The sequence below is a fragment of the Phalacrocorax carbo genome, chromosome 5, assembly GCF_963921805.1.
Source record: "Phalacrocorax carbo chromosome 5, bPhaCar2.1, whole genome shotgun sequence".
In the NCBI taxonomy this organism is placed as follows: Eukaryota; Metazoa; Chordata; class Aves; order Suliformes; family Phalacrocoracidae; genus Phalacrocorax; species Phalacrocorax carbo.
Window position 1 is genome coordinate 11,866,350 of NC_087517.1, and position 21,192 is coordinate 11,887,541.

General features: G+C 43.9%; 1 protein-coding gene across 9 annotated transcripts in view; it reads right to left on the bottom strand.

The window, feature by feature from the left end:
* The window catches only part of KALRN (kalirin RhoGEF kinase), a 525,469-nt gene that overhangs the window by 50,978 nt on the left and 453,299 nt on the right, over positions 1-21,192 (bottom strand). For 7 of the 9 annotated variants that reach the window (XM_064451199.1, XM_064451195.1, XM_064451194.1 and 4 more), the window contains 4 exons: positions 10,967-11,250; positions 9,996-10,100; positions 4,214-4,344; positions 432-498 (listed from right to left, as the gene is read on the bottom strand). In XM_064451199.1, coding sequence (XP_064307269.1) covers positions 432-498; positions 4,214-4,344; positions 9,996-10,100; positions 10,967-11,250 — 587 coding nt within the window. Of the gene's footprint in view, positions 1-431; positions 499-4,213; positions 4,345-9,995; positions 10,101-10,966; positions 11,251-16,514; positions 20,823-21,192 lie in introns of those variants that run through there. The other 2 variants (XM_064451191.1, XM_064451197.1) reach the window with 2 other exon arrangements.

A 21,192-nucleotide genomic window follows, 5' to 3' on the forward strand; every position in this document is an offset into this window, starting at 1 on the left:
AACCCAGCTCCAGGAAGGGAACTCAGACACAGGACCTTCGTCCAGGTGCAAACTCAAGTAAAGTATGTGTTACCATTGCTCAATAAGACAGTTTGGAACACAAGAAATAGGTGGTAGAAGCATAAGTTATTCTCCACCGCTGCCCTCAAGACTGCATTAGAGTGGAAAGAGTTTGTCACAAGCAGAGTAGCCAAGAAAAATCTTTGCACACTGGACTTGAAACCTAAAATACAATGTTTGTTAGATGGAAACAAAAATAGTTTCCAAAGGCATTTCTCCTTGTTTCTGTCAACATGAGGAGGAGACCATGGAAGCAGAGTACAAAATAAAGCAGTTTGTTTCTCATGCTGTATTTTCTGCTGTTGTCACTTTTCAGCATGGTGCTTTTTAGTGGGAAAACATTTTGCAGAGCAGGGTTTGCTTCAACTCACCTCCACAACAGTTCCCAAGTCTTTGACGTAGTCTTTTTCAGTCTGTACCAGTTCATTTAAGACAAACCTAAATTAAAACAGAACACACATATTTTACCATATTCCTTGACATTACTGTTTATTCCTCTTAGCACGTATTACCCCACTCATTCCAGGTCACGTAACACGACTCGCTCTTCACTTGTAGCTCAGCGGAATGTAAATGACAAAAACGTCACATTTCAGGTCAGGGTAGTTTCAATTCTCTTAACCACTCTTTCCTTCTACCCCTCTTCCCCCCACGTCCCAGGATGGTGCAAGAGCAGGATCACAACCAGCTGCTTGTACTTTGAATTACCTCTCCCTGCTCTCCTCTCCTCCACCCCCCATGCAGCCCTCCTGATAGCGATGGAGCCATGTCCTGACCCATTTTGCAGCAAGCAGGAGAGGATTTCTTGCCCCAGTCCCTCTGGCTGTGCCCAAGATTCATCAGTTATGTTTTAATTTGGAAGTTTCAAACACTTGGAAAACAAATTCTCCCTCCCGTCGTAACCAAGAGTTTAATCTTTCAGTTTAGGTAATCTAGGTGTGGGTGTCAAATGCTTTACACTGATTTCAGAGCTAATAATCCTGGGTAGGAGAGTCATCTAATGAAGGCCTGATGCGTGCAAACAACAGCAAGCTAAAAAAAGCCCCTCCTTTGTAAGTTAAACTGACTAATCACATAATGTTCTTCTGAGGACAATTTCAAGAAGTTACAGCTTGCTGCAGACAGTTTGCCTCTCAGTTATGCCAATACATAGATTTGGCACATGACAAAAAAACTCCATCTGTGCTGAAGTTTGCTACTGCAGTAACAAGGCTAACAAGATAGAGGAGTGCTTTCATGTCTAATATCACTGTGTTTGCATCAATCAGCAGACTGACCCACTTGAAATGATAGGGCTGAGGGCAAACAGTGCTAAGATAAAAGCCTCAATGAAAATATCTAGAGGAAAAAATAAAGTAGACTGGCATTGCAAGGAAAGACTCAGTTATGAGAGGTTACTGAGAAAATAAATCCCACTCCCAATGTGTCCCTTGCAAAGAGCGGAGGAGATACTTAAGACACGTGGCAGGAAGAGGTCAAACAGCTTTTTGTTCATTTGAGAGGGAAATCCAGCCCCCTTGGCAGAAGGCAGGGCTGGCAGTGGCAATGCCAGATGCTTGCACTCTCCGAAGCGCCCTGCCAATTTGTGTGCCTGGGTAGTAAACATGCACAGGGCAAAAGGCTGCTGTTTTACAAAGCAGCAGCATGTGGCCTGAACAAGCGTGTCCTGTGCAGTCCCCTCTCGTTGGCTGACCTGCTGTGCCCTTGCAAAAGGCTTGCCACATCTCCTCCGTGCTGGGAGGCATGCTGGGTGGTTACTTTTCAGCTCACCCCGCAAACAGGGAGGGCTGCTGAAGGGATGGGGAGACCCTCTCCCAGCTGCCCACTGCCTCTCCCACACCCAGACTCCTTTGGTTTGAGTGACTGCAAGGATATCTCTGGCCAAATCCTGCTGTAAAAATGAAGCAGCAGGTACTTGTAGTACTTCATGTTGCTGCACATACAGGCAGGTGGGTTTGAAATAAAAATCAGAAGCAACTTGGTGTCTATCATGTGAACAGACCAAACCTGCCAATTTACACCTCTTTTAGGAACCAGGGTCTGCATCTCCACTACTTACCTTAAACTCAGCACCAGCGTTCCCCCAGCTCCCCTCTTCCCAGCAAACAGAAATATCAACAAAAGTCAACCTTGACCATCTCTATTAGTTCTCTGAAGCCTACCTGACACAGGACCTTAGAGATCTCCCAGTTTTAAGGTTTCTAAGATGCATACTGCCAAAAATTCAAGTTCACTCATCTCCTCGTCCGACAACATGGACCAAGGGCAGGCAGTTGCTTGCAAAGTGCTTGCCCTGGCCTCCAGCTCTTATTGACTACACAGCTGTATTTAAAATGCATGAACTGGAATAGGGATGGAGCCTCCTCACCTCTGAATAAGTCTGAATACCTGGATATCTTGGTATCTCTGTATTAAATCTATACTGAACAACACTACTTAATGAGACTATTGCCTTATTGCTCATAGAAATGCGGCAGTCAAGTCTGATGGAATAGGGGTTTCATAACACTAAGGCTAACTGCTGGCATGCACGTGCTGCCAGAGACCCAGGAAATTACTGCCCATGCCTGTGGAAGGATTCAACTACTGGTTTGTGGAGAATGTGGTGTTACAGCTCAGCTCTGGAGCTCAGCTGCCTCATAAGGCTATGGAATTAAACACAGCAAGCTGTACAGACATGGAACACAAGACACAAAGGAGCTGGAGAGGAGACAGATGTCTTGTGCTGAAAGCTACTAGCAGGTGCTCCTAAACTTCCGGGCATTTAGGAAATCTGGACGGAGGCAGCCTCTAATTACGCGTAACATGCTGCCAGTCCCCCTGCCAGAAGCATCGCACACTGGAAAGCATTATTGTATCTATGCTTACAGTGGCAAAGGTCTCTGCACTAAAACTGCAACCTGCAGTTAGTTGCCAGTTATCTAATTGCTACCAGAGAAGCCCAAGAACTTGCAATTCCGGGGAACTTTTAGGAGACAGGCATGGGCAGAGATGTTCCCTGTGGGAATGGGAAGGCTGACAGCTGTCCAGTAGAAAACTTCTCCCATTCAGAAATTTGAACATGACACTCACTTCCAGGGGTGTCATGTCCCTGCCTGCTGCTGGGAGTTGACCCAGTCCCTCACTGTATTGCTTCTCTGGCTTCCTACAACAAACTGCAGGAGCAAATGATGGCTTTCACGGACCTGTGACACTTTGCTCTTGTGTCCTCGTCTACACTTAACTACCTCCTTGTCCTCCCCTGACTTAGTTTTCTTCCCTGCTTGGCATCTTCCCCAGATAGGCTGCTCTTCTTCCACCTCTCACCTCACCACACTCCAATGAGCCCTGTATGGACTGTTACTTTTCCCATCGATGTATGATTTGGTTAGATGACTGCAGTTACCATTGTTAGTGCAAGAGGCAGCATAAAGTAAACAGCTACCTGAGCTTTCTTTCATATAACTCTTGATTCTGTTTCCCCAATTCTCTGTGTCCTTCAGCCTAACCATTCATTTAAGAAATGCCTTAATCATTATAAGCTTTGGAGACACAAGTGTTATTTCTGTTACATTTATGGGAATGTAAGATAATTTCAAAAAAACTTTCATAAGCTGTCACAATTTCTTTCCTCTCCCATTACCTCCCATTACGAGGGTTTCCCAAATGAAACTTTCTCTTCGGTAGCATGTTTCCTCCACAAATGCATCTGAATTCTGCCCCTTTCTTTGCTAATAGCTAAGGCAAAAAATTATTATCTCATTCAAAAAATCCTAGTAGGATTTTCTGTTCTTTTCTTTGAAGGTAGCTAACAAGGTCAACCACATAATATCCCCCTTGGAGAGCTGATTTCACCTCTGGTAATGCAGTAATTACCAAGGCAAACATCTCAGTAATACTTATCTAGCTGTTCAGAGACTTTTACATCAACAGATATTTGCTATCTGGGGTAAAAGGTGCACATTTTAAAGAGTGATGATGAACTTCCTGGGTGTGCAAGTGCTTTTATGAAGTATTTTTACAGGTTAAGAAAAAACAGAAGCAAGCCGAACACAGTTTTACTCTCAGTTCCATGCTCATTCACTGACTACAAAGTATTCTTTCAGTGCAGCTTTGTGTCCTCCTTGGGTGCTTATTTCAGAATGAAGAACCAGCAAGAAGCAAGACAACTTACATCCTGCCTCTCATTGCTTTGGCTTTTTGTTCCTCTTCAAGGTTCCGTGGGGGAGTTGAAGGCGTCATTCCTTCATTTAAGCAGCCAGTGGCATCTTTTAAGCTTCCTCTGTAAGATCCTCCTTCAAGGGTCTAAAAAAACCCCAGAGAGAGATAGCATAAACATCATCCTTGAACTCCAGCATCAACATTATGTTCTGTTTCAGGCCAGTTCTGCAGTCAACACTGCAGTCTAAAACCAAGCAGAGTATTCAGCAACACTTTCCCTCAGGACTTAGTGAAACACAACCAAACTAGTTTTAAGCTGATACAAGACCCCAAAAAAAAGCATTAAACCAGAGAAGATGTCCTTTTGCCAGAAGGTGGAAAAACATGTGCCAGTAGCCCCAGGATGAGAAAATTCCTCCAAATTATTTCAAAACAACCTGAAAATGTCCTGGTGTCTCAATCAGAACCAGTGTTAGGCTACACATGGACAGTGTTTCTCTGCCAAAGACAGAATGGGGATTCTTCGTAGTGAAGTAAAACACAAAATGAAACAGAAATAGATGGATACATAGTACCATTCCACAATAGTTAAAGTTTCCCCCAAACCTCTAGCAAGTAATTGCAATTGACCTAACAGCCTGCATGCAGGGGAAAGAAAATAAAATATCCTCTGAAAATACATCTAACTGGATTAATGAAATACTTTTCAATTTGTTAGTCCCTTGATGGAATAAAACTATTTTGAGTAAATTTTCTGGGAACGTCCTTCTTGGTTTCTCATGTCACAAAGAGCTCCTTCACCACTTACTCCTTATCAAGCACCCATGAACGCAGACTATCTTCATGTACCAACATCTCAAACTAAGAAAATACCAAACCCCTCAGAAATGATTTGCTAGATAAAACTGCTTGCACAGAGATACCGTGATTTAATGATCACTGTTTTGTTTTGTTTTCACTCTCTTCATCCTTCCAATACACATAAGGAAACGAACCTTTGTAGGCTTATAATGCTGCTTTAATCCTGACTACTTAATTAAGTTAAACTTGCTCAAAGTAAGCTTTTACCTAATTTTAGAGGTCCTGGGACATGTAGAAAAAGGTTTAGCTTTTACATTAAAAGCCTGAACTGTTTCAGGGAAAACTTAAGAGAAGCCAAGATACAAAACAGAATTTACTCCTTGTCCAGCAGACATGGGACCAGACAGGGAGAGTGCACGATCCTGAAATTTTTGAACAAATTAAGCCAAGAGTATTTTTATGTCTTATTCCACTCTATGTCAGATAGAGTTGACAAGGCAAATTAAAAGTGACTTTGTAAAATTAAAGCACAGCTGTGATACTTCAAGCAGTTCTACTCTTTAGAGGGTCTTTTCAGGGAAGCCAGAATACTAAAGAAATTCACATGTTGGGTAGTAAAACTCCTGTGCCTCAGAACAAGCTTTAAAACAAAACAAAACAAAGCATCCCACTGTGTAAAATATTTGAAAGAATACCAACAAGACCCCAGAAAGAGTACAGTACAGTAGCTCATACTCTGCAAAGCCCACTCCAAAAGCACCTTTTGACTATGCAGCACAGAGCCTACATGGCAACCTCACGTCGGGAACAAAAATATTAGATACTCTACTGAGAAGCAGAGCACATAGGGTTAATAAAAGCATAGCAGATGAAGGTGGAAAGCAAGGAAACCAGAAACAAGAGGCAGACTTTAAAGACCTTCCCTAGAGTCATATTAGGCCTGTTGTGTGCACAGTTTTGACAACACTAAACTTACCAGCTTACTTTTGACCAACTTTTCTATTGCACTGACAAGGTCCGCAGCAGTTGGGACATCGGAGGAGCTCTGTCGAGCAGCTAGCAAAGAAGAGGACTGCAAGACACCGGGTTGCAAAGGAAAAGCAAGTTAGCAGGATGAGAAGGGAGTCGGAAATCAGCGGTCAGTGAAGCAGCTTCTGAGACAGGAGAACGAACGTGGAAGGGGAGCAGGAGGGTTAGAGGACCACATGCATGGTCAGGTGAGTGAGTGTTGCCATATCAAACAAGCACAGAATTGCCATCCACTTCTGGCTGAACATCCCCCTGCAGTTCCAAGGCTGGGAACCAGGGAACAGCACCAAAGAACTGAAGCTCATTTGCAAACAGGCTACAATACTCTTAATCTCTGTTGGTTCCTTCTTTAAAGAACATCTACGGTCTTACAGGCTCCAGAAAACTGATATTCTTTCTGCAGATGTAAGAAATTACCCCCTCCCCCATACATTCATATTTAATAAATGCTGTTAAGTACAAGGTACACATGGAGTTACAGGCATTTGCAACTCCAAATGAACTCAGATGACACCTCTCATTTGTGCAACTTCAGACATCTAAAATCTATCCCGTCTGGAATCAGTGGAGAGGAAACAGCCCTACATATCTCATCTATCCCAGGTACCTGGCACAGGAGGGAAGAAACACTCCTTGGAGATGCCCTCTTTTCCCTATTGACATTAGCTAGAATATTTTCAGTCTTGCTTCTCTATGCCTGTCTGTTGGTCGCAGGTATTCAATTTTAGGTACCTGACATCACGTAACATCTTTGTGTGTCTCCACATTCAGGTAGCAACAGCTAATAGCTGCTGGTTGTTATAAATGCCCAGAAACACCGAGACATCATCAATGTGCTATCCAAACACCCCTCATCGTGCTGCGAAGACTGGCCTCTGTGTGAAATACTCAGTTTTTGTCTAAGTTTTTTGCTCTATATGGGCCTCTGCACCCCTTTTCCTAAGAAACCTCACTTTGAATACCCAAACTCAAGCGATAGCTATGGGAATTGGTATTTATTAGCTCACCTGTAAATACATTTTTTCTGCATGAAATACAAGCACTGGCTAAAACTATAAGCCCTTTGACAACCTGCTTTTGGCAGGCTGATGCTGACTAAAGCATGGCTAAATTTTTACAAATTCTGCATTAAAATTATTAAAAAGCTTATTCATCTCTCAGCTGCTTAACAAAGGTCTTTGGAGAGCACCTGTTTCAGCGAAGTCACCATGCAGGTGCCAACGAACACTCATCTGAGATTAAATAGTGCTGGGGAGTGAGACATGGAAATGTTATAGCAGGAATTAGGCAGCTAGCCACCTCTTTAAGCAGCCCTTGGGGGAGGTTGCTCATGTTGAGTGACACAGCCCCAAGAGGAGAAAAAAAAGGCAAAGGAGACCAGTCCCAACCAGATGTCTTGTGACAGAGCAGAAGCCTGAACAGCCTGCCACTTGTCATCTCATCTTTCACAAATAATACATCTAATCAACAGTTCTAATTACAACAACAACAAAAACTACAGGTAATCAGGATGGTAATTGAGGAATTAGGCTGGTAACGCAGGATTCTCATACAAATGTAAAAGTTCAGACAGCCTGTTTCACCTGCAATGCAGACAGACACCTCTAGACTGAAAATAGGGGTTTTGAAGAGATACTGGACAAGTACATAGGCAAAAACTGTCAAACATAACCATTCTAGGAGGAGGAGTCCAATTTTTGGAGACACTAAACGGCTGTTGCTTTCACTTTTTTTTAACTGAAATTGCTCAATATCTCTGAAAAGTAAATAACTGCAGGATTTTGAAGGGAGCATGGAAACATTTGCTGCCTACAAGGCTTTCATGGTAAAATAAAACTCTTCTGTGATTGACGAGAGAGTCTGGTTTGTGTGGGGCAAATCAAAAAGTGGTATTTCTATTCCCCAGGAAGTAAATTATGAATGTCTAATATGAAGATATCTTGCAATTTGTCTTTGTAAAAACCTCCAGGAGCAGCAAGGCACAATTATTGCTGCCTTACAGGTGCCACCCCCTGCACTACACAGACATCTCCCACCTACCACTGCTACTTTTCCACACTGCTGCTGGTCCAACCTAAGCCTATAGCTGTAACCAGTGGCAGGACATGAGCAGGGACCTCTGCCCAAATTAACACCATTAAAGAGCTTTTGGCTCCAGCATGACTCAAATATGGTGCTATCGTGGTGTTCCTGTGCCAGGGAATTGAGGAGCCATGTTTGTTAGCTTAAGTTTTTTCCCCCATGACAAAAAGTGAGTAGGGGAAGAAAAAGAGAGAGAAAAAGGGTTTCAGATGCATCTTGCTCTATTTAATCTTCTCTTTTAGGAGTGGGTGAAGAAACAGAATGCCAAAATGCTCTATAAAGTTTAGACATCTGGAGCAGAAAACAGTTTAGTTCCACAATATTGGCGCTCAGAAATGTATTTAAGAAATACTGTAAACACATGGCATGTTTAAAATAAAAAATAGTGACCTGACTAAAGCAGTTTTGTTTTTCTTTAAAATAAAAAAACCAAAACCAAACCAAAATCCCAAAAAAACCCCAAGAAACAAAAAGCAAACTAACCCCAAAACATTTAGCTGAACACCACGGTGAAAAAGCCAGGAGCAACTGCTGTTGTGCTGGGCATGGATCCACCATGGTTCTGCTTTGCCGACCTTTCACCTCTGCCCCTTGCCAGACAGCCAGGAGCACACACAGCGCTCAAAGGGCAAGAGTCCACAACTCCAGCTGCTTCCTTCTGGTCTTATTGCCACCACAATGTCATAACATTTCCTGACAGATTAGCAGCAAGCCCCCGAATCCTTTCCTCCATCCTTCTGCTACTTGAGTCCCCAAAATACTTGCACCCTTCTCTATATTTCCAAACTCCTGCCTGAACCTTCCCCAAGAATGTTCTGGGTTGTTTTTTTCCTGACAATTTATTAATCTCCCCTATCCATGCTTCTTTGCATGCAGTAATTACAATCAGAGGCTAGAGATACAGAAGTGGCAGTGCTAAAAACAGATGCCAGCAGGAAAGCAGGAAACAGCTAAACAGGAGGATGGATTTCTACAAGGGAGACGGCAGCACCAGGAAAAGCTGGGGGAGGACACGTGCAGACAAGACCTGCACTGACTGTGAATGCAAACCACTGTCATAGCCATATCCACAGATTCTCACTCCAAGTCCAAGAGAGCAACTAAGGGACTCTGCAAGCCACTGCACCATTTACCACAGCAAATTCTGACTTAACATTCAAGAGACCCTAGCTAACAGCAGAGAACTATCACCACCAGCATGGTGCACAAAGATGGGCAGACCAAAGCCTTTCCCACCCTCCTGAGAGTGACTTCAGATACCTTGTGGGCTTCTGAACTAACTGGATTTGACAGATCATTCAGTGATGGTCAGCCACATGACGAAAATGCCAAACAATAGCACTGAGTAGGCTTTTCCATCTGCAAGTTTTAAAGCACTTCAGAATGGCGGGTGGATGGTGGGGCACAGACTGACAATGTTCCTGGACCCCAATTACACCCAAAGCCTAAGTGGAGAGCCCAAGCTATCTAACTCTTGGTACAGGTGGCATTTCTGGATTCAAGCAGATTCCAGCATCTGTCCTACTCCTTGGGCTCAGGCTGCCACCAAATACCATTTCTGCTGCTACTGCCAGACACCAACGGCACTTTAAAAACAGACATGGAGAACACACCCTATCAGCCTGAGTGGAATTTCTGACCACATACAACACAAATACACAATCAACCTGTCATGAAATGGGATGCCAGGGCTAAATTGCTTATCCAGCACTATTTGTAAATCCAGCTGGTGAAAGTTATTAGATTATGATTTGCACATAGGAGCCTCATATAACCACAAGTCTAGGCCCTGGATACTAGAAAACCACTACGAAACCACTGTGAAATGGCTATGTGAGAAATGCACTTAAAACAGCAAACTGATACAGTAGGGGAGGCCTTACCATCTCATCTTGGGTTGGATCATTGTCAAAAATCTTCATAGGAGGAGGAAGAGGTGTGTGAGACTCTTCATCTGGTTCATCTTCTCCCCAACCCTTCTTGCTCTTCTGAAGAAAAGTTAAATATAATTAGAAGCAGGGATGGGATTCTTTTATCTTTTTAGGTATCTGAGCCCTCCCACCAGGCTTTGAGTCTGTTAATAGTAATACTGGCTCAACATTGCATTGGATGGAGAGAACTGCAGGTAACGCTAAGCATCATAGAAGAGAAACAATAAAGAGGTAAGGTTTTGCTGGTTAATCCCAGTGCATTCATAGAGTTACAGAAATACATTTTACAGGTCACCCAAGCAGCTAAGGCAGTTACAGCTGTCTGTATGCTGATGGAAAATTATTTAATTTAAATGAGAACAGCCCAATGTACAGTTTTTAAAATGTGTTCCTCTATTTGTGTTCAGTTGGTATCTTCTCCATTTTTGGCTTGTAATTCCTTATTCATTTTATCAGGAATGAGCCAGTCTCGCAAAGAACATACCTGCAGAGAAACTGCGGCTACAAATACATAGCAGATTTAACAGAAACATGTCTATTTCTCCAAGTGTTTTCTTCCAATAAGGAATTACACTGCCATGGTAGGATAAAGGTGATATGAACCTCAGCAAAAAGTGATAACAGCTGCTCAAGAATAGCTTCATTTCTATCCTTGGCAGCTTTCTAATAGGCTATTAAAAAAAAAAAAATTCTAGTCAAATGGCAATAGCATATGCAGACTTTGAAATGCTGTTCCCTATATATTCCACTGCTCTTTGGATGACAATGCTGCTCACAACACAGCTTCAATCAATGCAATTTTACATACAATTTGCTGTTCCCTCTAGACCCTAAGGGAACCACATTTACTCAAGAGTGAATCACACACCACAGAAGAGACTCTCGGAGACATGGTCTTTCCTGCAACAAACACCAACACACACCTCATCTGCGCTGTCTCCTTGAGGAGTGGTTTCATCTCCAGTCTTTGGTGAGCCGAGGTCAAAGCTTTTCCTGCCATCTCGCACCTTCTTTTGTTTCTTGATGTTGCTCTCGGTCTTCCCACTGTTCAGCCGGCGCACAGGACTAGTCAACCATTTCTTCAGGGTGTTGGTTGAGCGCTTGGGGCCAGGAGAGCTCTGGATGGAGTTGAGGGATGGCTGAGGTTGTAAGTTGGCCACTGAATCAGACTTGCCCCCATTGTCATTGGAAGAGACTGAATATGCATCTGGAAGAAAACAATGCAGGTGAGAAATAATACCAGCACCTCCTCTATTTCCTAGTGCACATCAAGTGCTTGGCAGTCCTAAGCATGAAAATACCAGCTGCCTCAATTAAACATTTTGTGACCTGTGGACATTGTGTAAACTTTATTGCGCACCAGAGAGAGGAATATGCCCTGCAACAGGCATTCTCCACAATCTTACACACTTCTCTCATTTCCTTCCTGTTCCTATCTGTCCGTATGAAAGATCGCAGACAGCAAAGTTATCCAGTTTTTGATGAAAGCCTTAATTTCATGCTAAGTGCTGAATTTCTCAGCTTCTTCCCACAGATTTCATTGTGAATTGCCAGGAAGAAAATAAGCACAAAAAGCAGATTACTACAGGAGACCTGACAGCCACCAACACACTGTCAGGTTCCAATTCCACAAACATTTCTCAGCTGTTTCCAGACCCCAGTGACGTTACTGTTAGTTAGACTACTTATTAACTTCTGAAGGATATCTGAAGCACCTTAAAATTACCTCCTTTGCCCCTGAAAGCAATTTGTCAGAAGACTTCACACCTTCCCTAGAACTAAGAAACTGGAATGAACAATTACAAAAGATGACAAATTGTTCAAACCGAAGGAAACTCCCAAGAAGGAGATACAAGGAAGGCTTAAAATTAAAAAAGATTTCCATTATATCCAAGCAGGAGATGCTGCTGAATTGTATCCAGCTCTAATTATTGATATACATGTTCAGACTAGCACCTTAGAAATGGGTGCAACCTCCCTTATTCCCCCGCAAAAGCAAAAGACCAATGATGAGCCAATGTTAATAAGTCTTTAAAAACAAACCAGGAGCAATCAGGGACCAAGATTTTTAATCCCACATAATTTAAGACAAATTTTTTTTACAGAATTCAGAAATCGTCACACTCCTGTAAGATACATCTCAGACTGTACGTCTGAAAGCAGCCAGCTGATGTTATTAAATAGTTTTAGATGGTCACCTCTGAATCTTTTATCTGCCCCAGGATAAAACAAAAACATAAGTTACAACACATGAAAATAGCCTGGTGCATCCGGATATTCTCAGTTAAGCAACAAATATCATTAGGGATACTGGGTAGTGCACATGCTAAGGGAGAGCTACTCTCCCAGAGGCTCATTACCTATATTTTTTAGAAGCCAGTTCCTGCTACCTGTATGCAGAGCTCCTACCCCACTGGGCAGAGCTGCTGCTCACAGCCAGCTATGCACCGAGCAGAGACTGCAGCCTGCCTTGTCTGCCAGCTTGTAAAATGCAGACCATGAGAGTTATAATATTTTATATTTTATAACCATAGACAGCCTCAGTCAGAAGTTGAACCAATGAATTATTACATACCTGAAGTCAAAAGTTAGATTTTTAGAACATACAGAAATAATTGTAACAAGCTAGAGGAAGTCAAAGTTCATTTGCCAGGCAGGAATAAAATCCAAATCATCTGTCTTCTGATGACAGGAGTGAGCATGAGAGGGGCTGGGAGGAGGACAGATCCCAGGTGGGACTGTTGGGATTTTTCTGACATTCCTCCGTAAGGGCAAAGTAGCAGTCTTATCTCAGAAAGGTCTGGGTTTAGCCAGCTCCCATTGATGCTATTTCATGCACATGAAGTGATGTTAAATCAACTAGTGCAAGATAATATTTGTCAGTGGCCAGCTTATCTTCTGCTCACTAGGCTTTAGACAGTCTCCTTTCGCAGGCTCCACGTGATGCTCTGGGAGTTTATCAGCGCACCTTGCGTCAGCAACATTCAGGGTTTCGCCATGGTGATTTTGATTTTGCAAGCGCTCTCGCCCCTCCGTTCCCCAGCAGCACTGAAAGCCCACAGGCAGCGGGGAAGCAAGAGGGCTCCTCGTCAAGAGGCTGCGCTGAGCAGGGTGCCCTCAGGTGCCCATGCTCCCACTGCCACAGCAGGAGGATTAGTTTTGGGAATTACTGGTGCAAACGGAGCCAGGCTGCAGTCACGGAAGGAGAAAAGCTGGAAGCAATCGCTCTGTGGAGGCTGCCACTGTCAGGGATGATTTGGGGCAAGCAGCTGTATCAGGGACTCGCTGCCTTTGCTGGGGATGGGGCTCACAGAGAGGTTGAGGAGGACAAGCTGGTCTTCCCACATCTTGGTTGATTAATGTACAGAGAGGTTTTTACTGCAGCGTGGAAGTAACACAGTCCAAACCCCTACCTCCAGTTGATGGCACCTTGCCAATTTAACTTTTACTAAGGGAAGGGAGCGGATAGGAGGCTACGTGGAGCTTGGGACAACCCCAGCCACCCCAAGGATTTGTTACTGAGGTGTGCAACCCTACCTCAGCCCGGTGGGCTTGCGGCAGGGCCAAACCCAGGAACCCCGAAGGATGGCTGGGGCACAGACACACAGAGCACCCCTCGCACCGCAGCACTCTTCTCTTGAGGCCATCCTGGGGAAGTGATGGTCAGTCATTGACTCCTGCCAGGGAAGGCAGCAGGTGCCCAGAAACAACCCAAGTCTGAGCTGGCCCACAGCCCACTCTGCTTGCTTGCAGGAATGTTGTCAAAAGTTTAACCTAGAGCCAGGAAGGCTCTGCAGACTGAACATCAGGCCTCCACAGCCACAAGTCATGATGAAATCCAACCCAAGGGTTTCCAGAGGGAGGTGTGTTACACTGTGCAATGATCCCACTTGAGCGAGGCTCTGGATTTTCCTGCTCAAGGTCATGTCTTTGGTGACGAAAATGGCTATTTACCAAGGGGTTACTAAATCTCAGTTGTGCCATGCTGTACACAAGCCTGGCAGATATGAATTCTCCTTCTTTCTCCTTGTCTGTTGAAGTGCCCTGGCTGACCACTGTAAGGCATCTGGGGCAGAGCCCGGGCTTTACTTGGCCCATGCAGCCCAACGCTAGAAACGTGGCCTTATCTTGCCTTTACGTGGTAATGTAGTCTCGGCTGGCTGGAGGATAGGCAGGGAGGTGGAAAAGAAAGGCTGGTATAAATCTCCCTGCTCCCCAGTCACCATGAGAGCCCCTCGAGGTGGGATGAGTTTGCTCTACCCAGCACCCTACACATGTACAAACCACTCCCACTTCATTGTCCCACTTCCCACCATTGCCAAACACGCACTATCCGAAAACTGCACCGAGAGTCCACACACAATATTCATAACCTTTTTTCCATTTCTTTTTTAAAGGAACTGCAAATATGGACACATTTGTGAGCAAGTCACACTTGCTGTCTGCCAGCCCTGGTGAGAATGACTTCCCTTGCACATAAAGCAGGTCACCTTGAAGTGGTCACAGAGGCAGGACTGGAGCTTGAGGAAGAGCAGAGCTCACGAAATGAGAAACAGAATCATGCAACACAAAAAATCTGCCAAGAAAGACTTTGGAGACAACCTCCTAAGCCGTGCTTGTGTGAGCTCCACTGCTTCCACGGCACATACAACTACAAACACATTAACCATGACACTTGATACTAGCCTGAGATCCAGACACCAGGTAGATCAAACGGAAGAGGAGGACATGTTACTGTGCTCTTCTTGCAAAGCACTAGCATATATGTGCTTTGCAAACTGTATTGGTAGAACTGTTCGGAAACACAGTTTGCTTAAGAAAAGCCAGAGACCACTTTGGAAAAGATGCAGCGGCACGCTGCACGTGGTAATTCAGGCAGCTGCCACTGTCCACAAGGACCAGCAAAGCAGTGGCTGCCCTCTCACTGCAGCGGGTCTGCAGGAATGTCAGGGCTCAGCAGACAGCTGCAGTGAGCAGTTTTTCTGCCACCAATGTCCCAGGACACACGCGTCTAAAAAAAGGTATTTGGTGAAGTGAAATGGGTGTAGGGAGGTCAGCAGACTAGTGTGGCTAGATTGATTTCCTGGCCAAACCATTCATTCAGACAGAAGAAATGATGGTTTCCAAAACACCCCTAAGCAAACCTCAGAGAAACTTCTGGCAATAGGACTGTGACAGATACTCAGCCAGACCAAAGAGCTTGAACATTCAGAGCTTTTGCACTGCTGGAGGCGTGAAATATTTGTTGTTGCTCAAATGAATAGATGTCTATAAAAGCGCAGCTCTTTTACTTGAAAAATGGAAGGTTCCAGTTCTGTGCAACCTTGGGTGAAAGGAAAAACGAAAACTTCATAGACCCATTTGAAAGGCACAGCTGTATTCCCATTTGAGTCAGTAGGAATTACTGCTGGAACGTAAATACAAGGCATTTTATTTTTACCTCCCTGTTCCCCAGAGCATGCATGGGAGGGCAGGTCTGTCTGATCATGCTCATGCAGCACCAGACCCATCTGCAGGAACTCAGATCTCTAACAGGGAAAGGGAAAAGCTTCTCAGAGCAACTCAGAATAAAACATCAGGCTTGTCTTTTTGATCCATACTAACCACAGATCATATATGATAGGAAGGAAATACGCTTCCATAACCAGAAGTTAATATAGAATATGGCTATGAAGACGGGTGACTATGGCAGGACACAATCTTGCTTCAGGTGAGAAGAGGTGAATCTTCCTCTGGTTTATGTTTGGCTCCATTTCTCACTCCAGAAAAACAGCCTGAGAGAAACTCATTTTTCCATCGAAGTCAAAGAAGATGAGCCAGAATGGGAACTCTGTAATCTTATTAGCATGTGCATTTAAATCAACAATTTTTTTGCAGAAATAATTCCACTCATGAATGAGAGCCAATAATGACAATGTGACCAATGAGCACATAAATTAGCTCTGCTGTGCTCAAACAGAGCCCATTTTCCATATTTAGTGATTCCTGTAAAATAACATTTCTGACAAAGATGGAATTGAATCAGATGTGGGTGAAAGACTAACTCGGTCTTTAGTTGAGCTGTTATTTCCTGAAGAATGAGAATTTCTGTACCAGAAAATCTTGGAAAGCAGGAGTCATCTAGACCCATCCTATGCACAAACAAGGCCTCTATGTTAGTATTTCACACTAAACAAACATCAAAATGCACCCTCTCCTGCCCTTTCCAAGAGTGTCTCCTTCACCACACAGGGTGTAGGCTCCATTTCACAGCTCTCAGCCCCTTGAGGCTTTACAGCCTCCATTGGGAAATGCTGCTGTGAGAGCCACCTCAGATCTGCTTGAGGGCTTCAGGGCTAAAGCTCTACTTGACAGATGCAAAGACGGCAAAAACAAGGTATGAAAACTGCTTCTTTGGTCTCTTCTGTGCTTTTGTATTAAATGTCCAAAACACGCTCAGTGAAACATTTTTATTGGCACAAGTTAGGGTTACAAAACTTTGTGGCTTAGGCAGATGACAGTACTGATCCCAGTTCTAGTGTTAGAGCCTATTCTGCCTGTAAAACCTGGCATGGATTTATGAAAATTTGGGAGGTAACAACATTTGGATAATATAAAGACACTTTACAGCTATTCCTCAAGTGAAAACACGAGCTCATAACAATGCAAATAAGGAATCTGACAACAATGTCAACAGATAAACTGTCTCCTCAGGCACTGCTTCCGAAAAAGGCTCCAGCAATGAACATAAGTGATCATGAGGAATTTTTCAGTGCTCATGTCAAAGATAGACGACAACTGGCTTGAGAAGCCCTTTAGATGAGAAGTACATTAAACTTTTGCAATGGAATTACAAAACTTGCCCTGGAGTCCTCCATGGCTCCCCATCTGCTCCCAGCTCTGCTCAGTCGCTCTACACGTGTCCAACCGCTGACCTGCCCTGCGCTTCGGCTCAAGGGAAAAATGAGATGAGGCCACATAGGACCTGGTTTCACACCAGAGAGTAGTAAACATATGTTCAAACTACACCATTGGAATCTAAGTGCAAATTTTGCTCTGACGACCAAATGTTCTCCCTAACTTTATATCTCCTGGAAATGTGCAGAACTGAGAAGGTTCAACAGAATTTTCTGTTTGTGTCTTGGGGGTATCGTTTGAAGCTTCAAGCTGGAAGTAACATCAAAAGGCTCAAATCAATCTGGCAGGATTCTTATAATTACATTTATGCGCATGAAATGACTTCTGCCCAAACTCAAGAAGAGTGGTATGGAGTTAAATATTCTATTCAAAAGTTTCTAGTCCAATAGGGAAAGTAGCCTGCACTGCTAAAAGCAGAGTACTTGACAAACTTTCCAATCACTGCATTATAAAACCTCAAAATTTGACTTGCTGTTTCATTGCCAAACATGCAAACAAGACTAACTTCCAAAAAGAACAGGGGAAAAAAGAAGGACAAAAACCCCTAAATTAATCACACCACTTTCAGCATGCACTGTTTCTTTATTGAATTGATGGTATTTCTTGGGAATGGTAAAGAAGAGCTGCTTTGAGATAGAGGACAATCTGCAGAGTTCCCTTTAGCGACACTGCAAAGCAGCGGGTGCTCCTGGGGGACTTTGCATGTGGGTTTTGCCTTCGGGAAATAGTCACCTATCTGTTGGTTTTTGTATTCAACTTCCTGATCATTACTTCCAGGTAGAAACCTAAGCCGAGGAAAACGAGCACTTGCCTAGCTGGACACTTGGAGAAGCTCATTTTTGTAGCAGGCAGCAGCTCACCTCATGCTCTTGGCAGTCGAGGAGCTGTGCACACTTCTGCCCAAGGGTGTTGCAGAGCAGGAATCACACCCTGTAGGAGCCTCTCTCTTTCCATTAACTACAGAGGGAGTCCGAGGAAATTACACCCTTAGCTAAATTTAGTTATTGTGAATCCCCTTCCCACATTTAAGTATGTTTCATACCAGGCCGATCTCGCAGCAGGAAATGATTAGCTGAAGTTAAGCATCTGACAATTCACTTTAATGAGCAATAACTCATGGCAACTCGCCATTAGCTTCAGTTGAATAGCTTTTATTTTTAGCTGGTGTTGCTCAGATGAGGCTTTCATCCAGCATACACTGGGAAAGCTGACATCCCAAAGTAGTCTCCAGGTCTTGGTTGTGCCAGTCAGAGTGTCAGGGCTCAAGAGCTCCAGTTCGTGGAGGTCAGAGAAAAGTCAATGCAGTTCTGGGAAAGTTTCAAAGAGTGAGATAAAACCAAAAGCCTGGAGGAACAGCACAGAGGCGCACGGTCTCAAGAGACCTTGCAAGAAAAGTTACTGAAATCCTGAGAGCGTGCTGAATGAGTGAGCTGGGTCTCCAGGGAGAGAAACAGCATAAGGGGAAGACACAGAGAGAGAGCCTGCTGAAATAAAACATGACTTTGTTTCTGTCCAAGAGTGCCTAGTGAGAGGAACAGCTACAGAAGTCATCCCTATTGTATCTGCTGCTTCATACGGACCTAAAGCTATTGTCAGAGGTGACTGTAGGGAGGCTGCAGGGAAAAGAGGAAGATGAGTCCTCAGATGAATACCTGGCAAAGTCCCGTTTCCTACAGACAAGCATTTAACTGAGGAGCTGCTGCACATGAAGGCAGAGCATGTCCTTGTGCTTCTGAAGAGACTCTCAGAAAAGCGTGCAACTCAACCCCACAGCACCAAGCACTTGAACAGCAGCTGAAACACCTACGGTCTCCTGTCTGAGTGTCCGGCTCAGAAATGTGTTTGCATATAACAACTTACACCGGTGATGGGTATCTATGACTTCTTTGGTGGGAGGTTTGAGCCTTTTTCTCTCCATTTATCAGCCTGACAAATTCATCCTGCTTCAGAGTCCCATCTGATACCTCACATAAGCTGCTGTGAGTTCATGACAGGAATAATGAGAGAACAAACATCCACAGAGTGAATCCGCCAATCCGCTGGTAAGTGAGATACTCCTAGCCAGCTCCTGTCCCCAAATACTATGAGATAGGTACATTATCGGCCTGCCTTGAGTCCTTCAAGGGAACCTTGCTTATCTCCCCAACAAAGCAGCAACTTTTTAGAATAGGTTTTTACCAAATAAAAGGGTGTGAAAAAGCTCGGAAAAAGAGCACAGTGGAGTTTGAGGCCAGGTGCAGTATTATTTCTACGCACTCGGTTTCATTCACCCGCTCTCTTGCCTAAGGTTTGTGCCCAGCACGAGTCCCGGGCCAGCCCAGAGCACAGCAAGAGCAAGTCCAACACATCTGCTGGGAGCGTGTGTCAGAGCAGCCTTCCCACAATGCCTCACAGCTGGGAGAGCAGATTTCTGAAGTCAAGAGGCACGCATTTTGCTTTAGCAAAGAAAGGAAATAAAAAATCAAGACTAACAAGATCCAGAAAGGGCATGGTTTTCTTGTTGTTTTTTTTTTTTGAACAAATCAACATTTATTTCAATTTAGTCAAACAACTCGTTGAAGCGCTTCTCGAAGTTCTACTTTACATTTTGTATTTACACTGTCCTCGTTCTGTGACAAAAATAAAGTAATCCCCGACCCTGAAGTTTCCAGAATAAGTGTCGCTAGCAGCAAAAAGAACAAAGCCCCAAACACAAAGCAAAAATCCCCCTTGATATATTTTGATAGGAGACTTATGCATGTTCTGTAAAAAAGTTTTAACCCTGAACCTTTATGGAAACCTATACGGGATGATGAGGAGGAAAATGTCATGTTTGAAGCTGAACAAGAAGAGCAGCATTTGCTGGCCTTTGCAAGTACACTGTTACTTTTAGCATAAGGAACTGTGAAATGCTTAGACACCCACATAGAAGCAGACTTTTAAACTTTGATCTAAGCAGTTTTGCTCTGCTGGGAGCATAAGGGTACCAGAGTTGTTGAATACCATCTTTTATCCTGGTGGTGGGCACAAAAACAAACTTTATTACACATGGTTTCCAAGCAGCTGTTAGTACAACACAAGCCTTATTCTTCTACGAAGTGTCAAGGGTCAGCTTCATTCAGCAGCTCTCAAATTGAGCTACTGTAAGAGTTTTGAAGTAATTTCTCAGTTAAATGACATCGTTGCTAAGGTCAACTCTGCCTTATGCTTGAAGCTGGCAACCTCTGTGGCAAGGTGGATCACTCTGCTGAATGGCAGAGAGGAGGGAGAGGGACAACATTTGAATATTGTATTTTTGTCTCCCTACCTCAAAGGAAACTGGGGCTGTGTACCCAAACAATTCCTCATGGAAACAACAGAAGAGTATCGGTGACAAAATAAATTGGAATTGGAAAACAAAGCAAGAACAGAACCCAAAGCTTTTTGGGATAGGAAGAAAAACTGCATGTTGAGAAAGAAGGGATTGGTCATTAAACTTTCCAGGCACACACAGGGCTCAGAAAGCACAGAAAACAAGCAGAACAAACAAACACAACTGTGTGCATCTTAGCGTCAGCTTCTTTTGCCAAATGCAGTAGCTTCCAACATTCAGCAGCTGTCTCTTGCTTTCTAGTGCTGTGGAGTTCTCTTTGGTACTTGGAGACTGTCAGGAGCTCCGGGCAAAGAGAAAGTCTTTGTCCATTTACCAACCAATTCCAAAGGCGCTGATCTTGAATAACTTTACTAAGCAAGAGTGACACAGATGTCTAGGAAAGGGGGCTTTTCTCTTAGTAAAGTTGTGGTAGGTGCAGTGGAAACCCAAGGCAATCTACATGCTTGTCAAATTGTGCCTAGGTAAGAACAGAGTCCTCCATGAACGTCTCTCATTTGTTCACTCTTAAATTATTCAGGCTCTGACAGCCCCTGAAAAGAAAAGAACGGAATAAGAATGAGTTGCAAGTGGTGCAGGGCAAGAGCGGACACCACGTAACCACCAAGAACAACGAGGTTGGGGTGTTTGACAACAGACACACTGCAGCCGGAGCCTCCAGGACTGGTGCCCAAAGCAGCTTCCTCCATGCCCTCATCCTCCAGAAATACTAGCGGAAAATACAAGCTCACAGCAAAGGTACTGGTTGGGATGAGTTAAAAGAAGTAATGAATGAAGTAAATGCAAACAGCGGTTTGGAAATAAAACACACAGATAAGAACTGCTGGTGCTTGTGATGTTTTGCTCTTTGAACACGGCACAGGGAAATGGCTAAGCAGCTCAGAGACTTTTAACTGTACACTC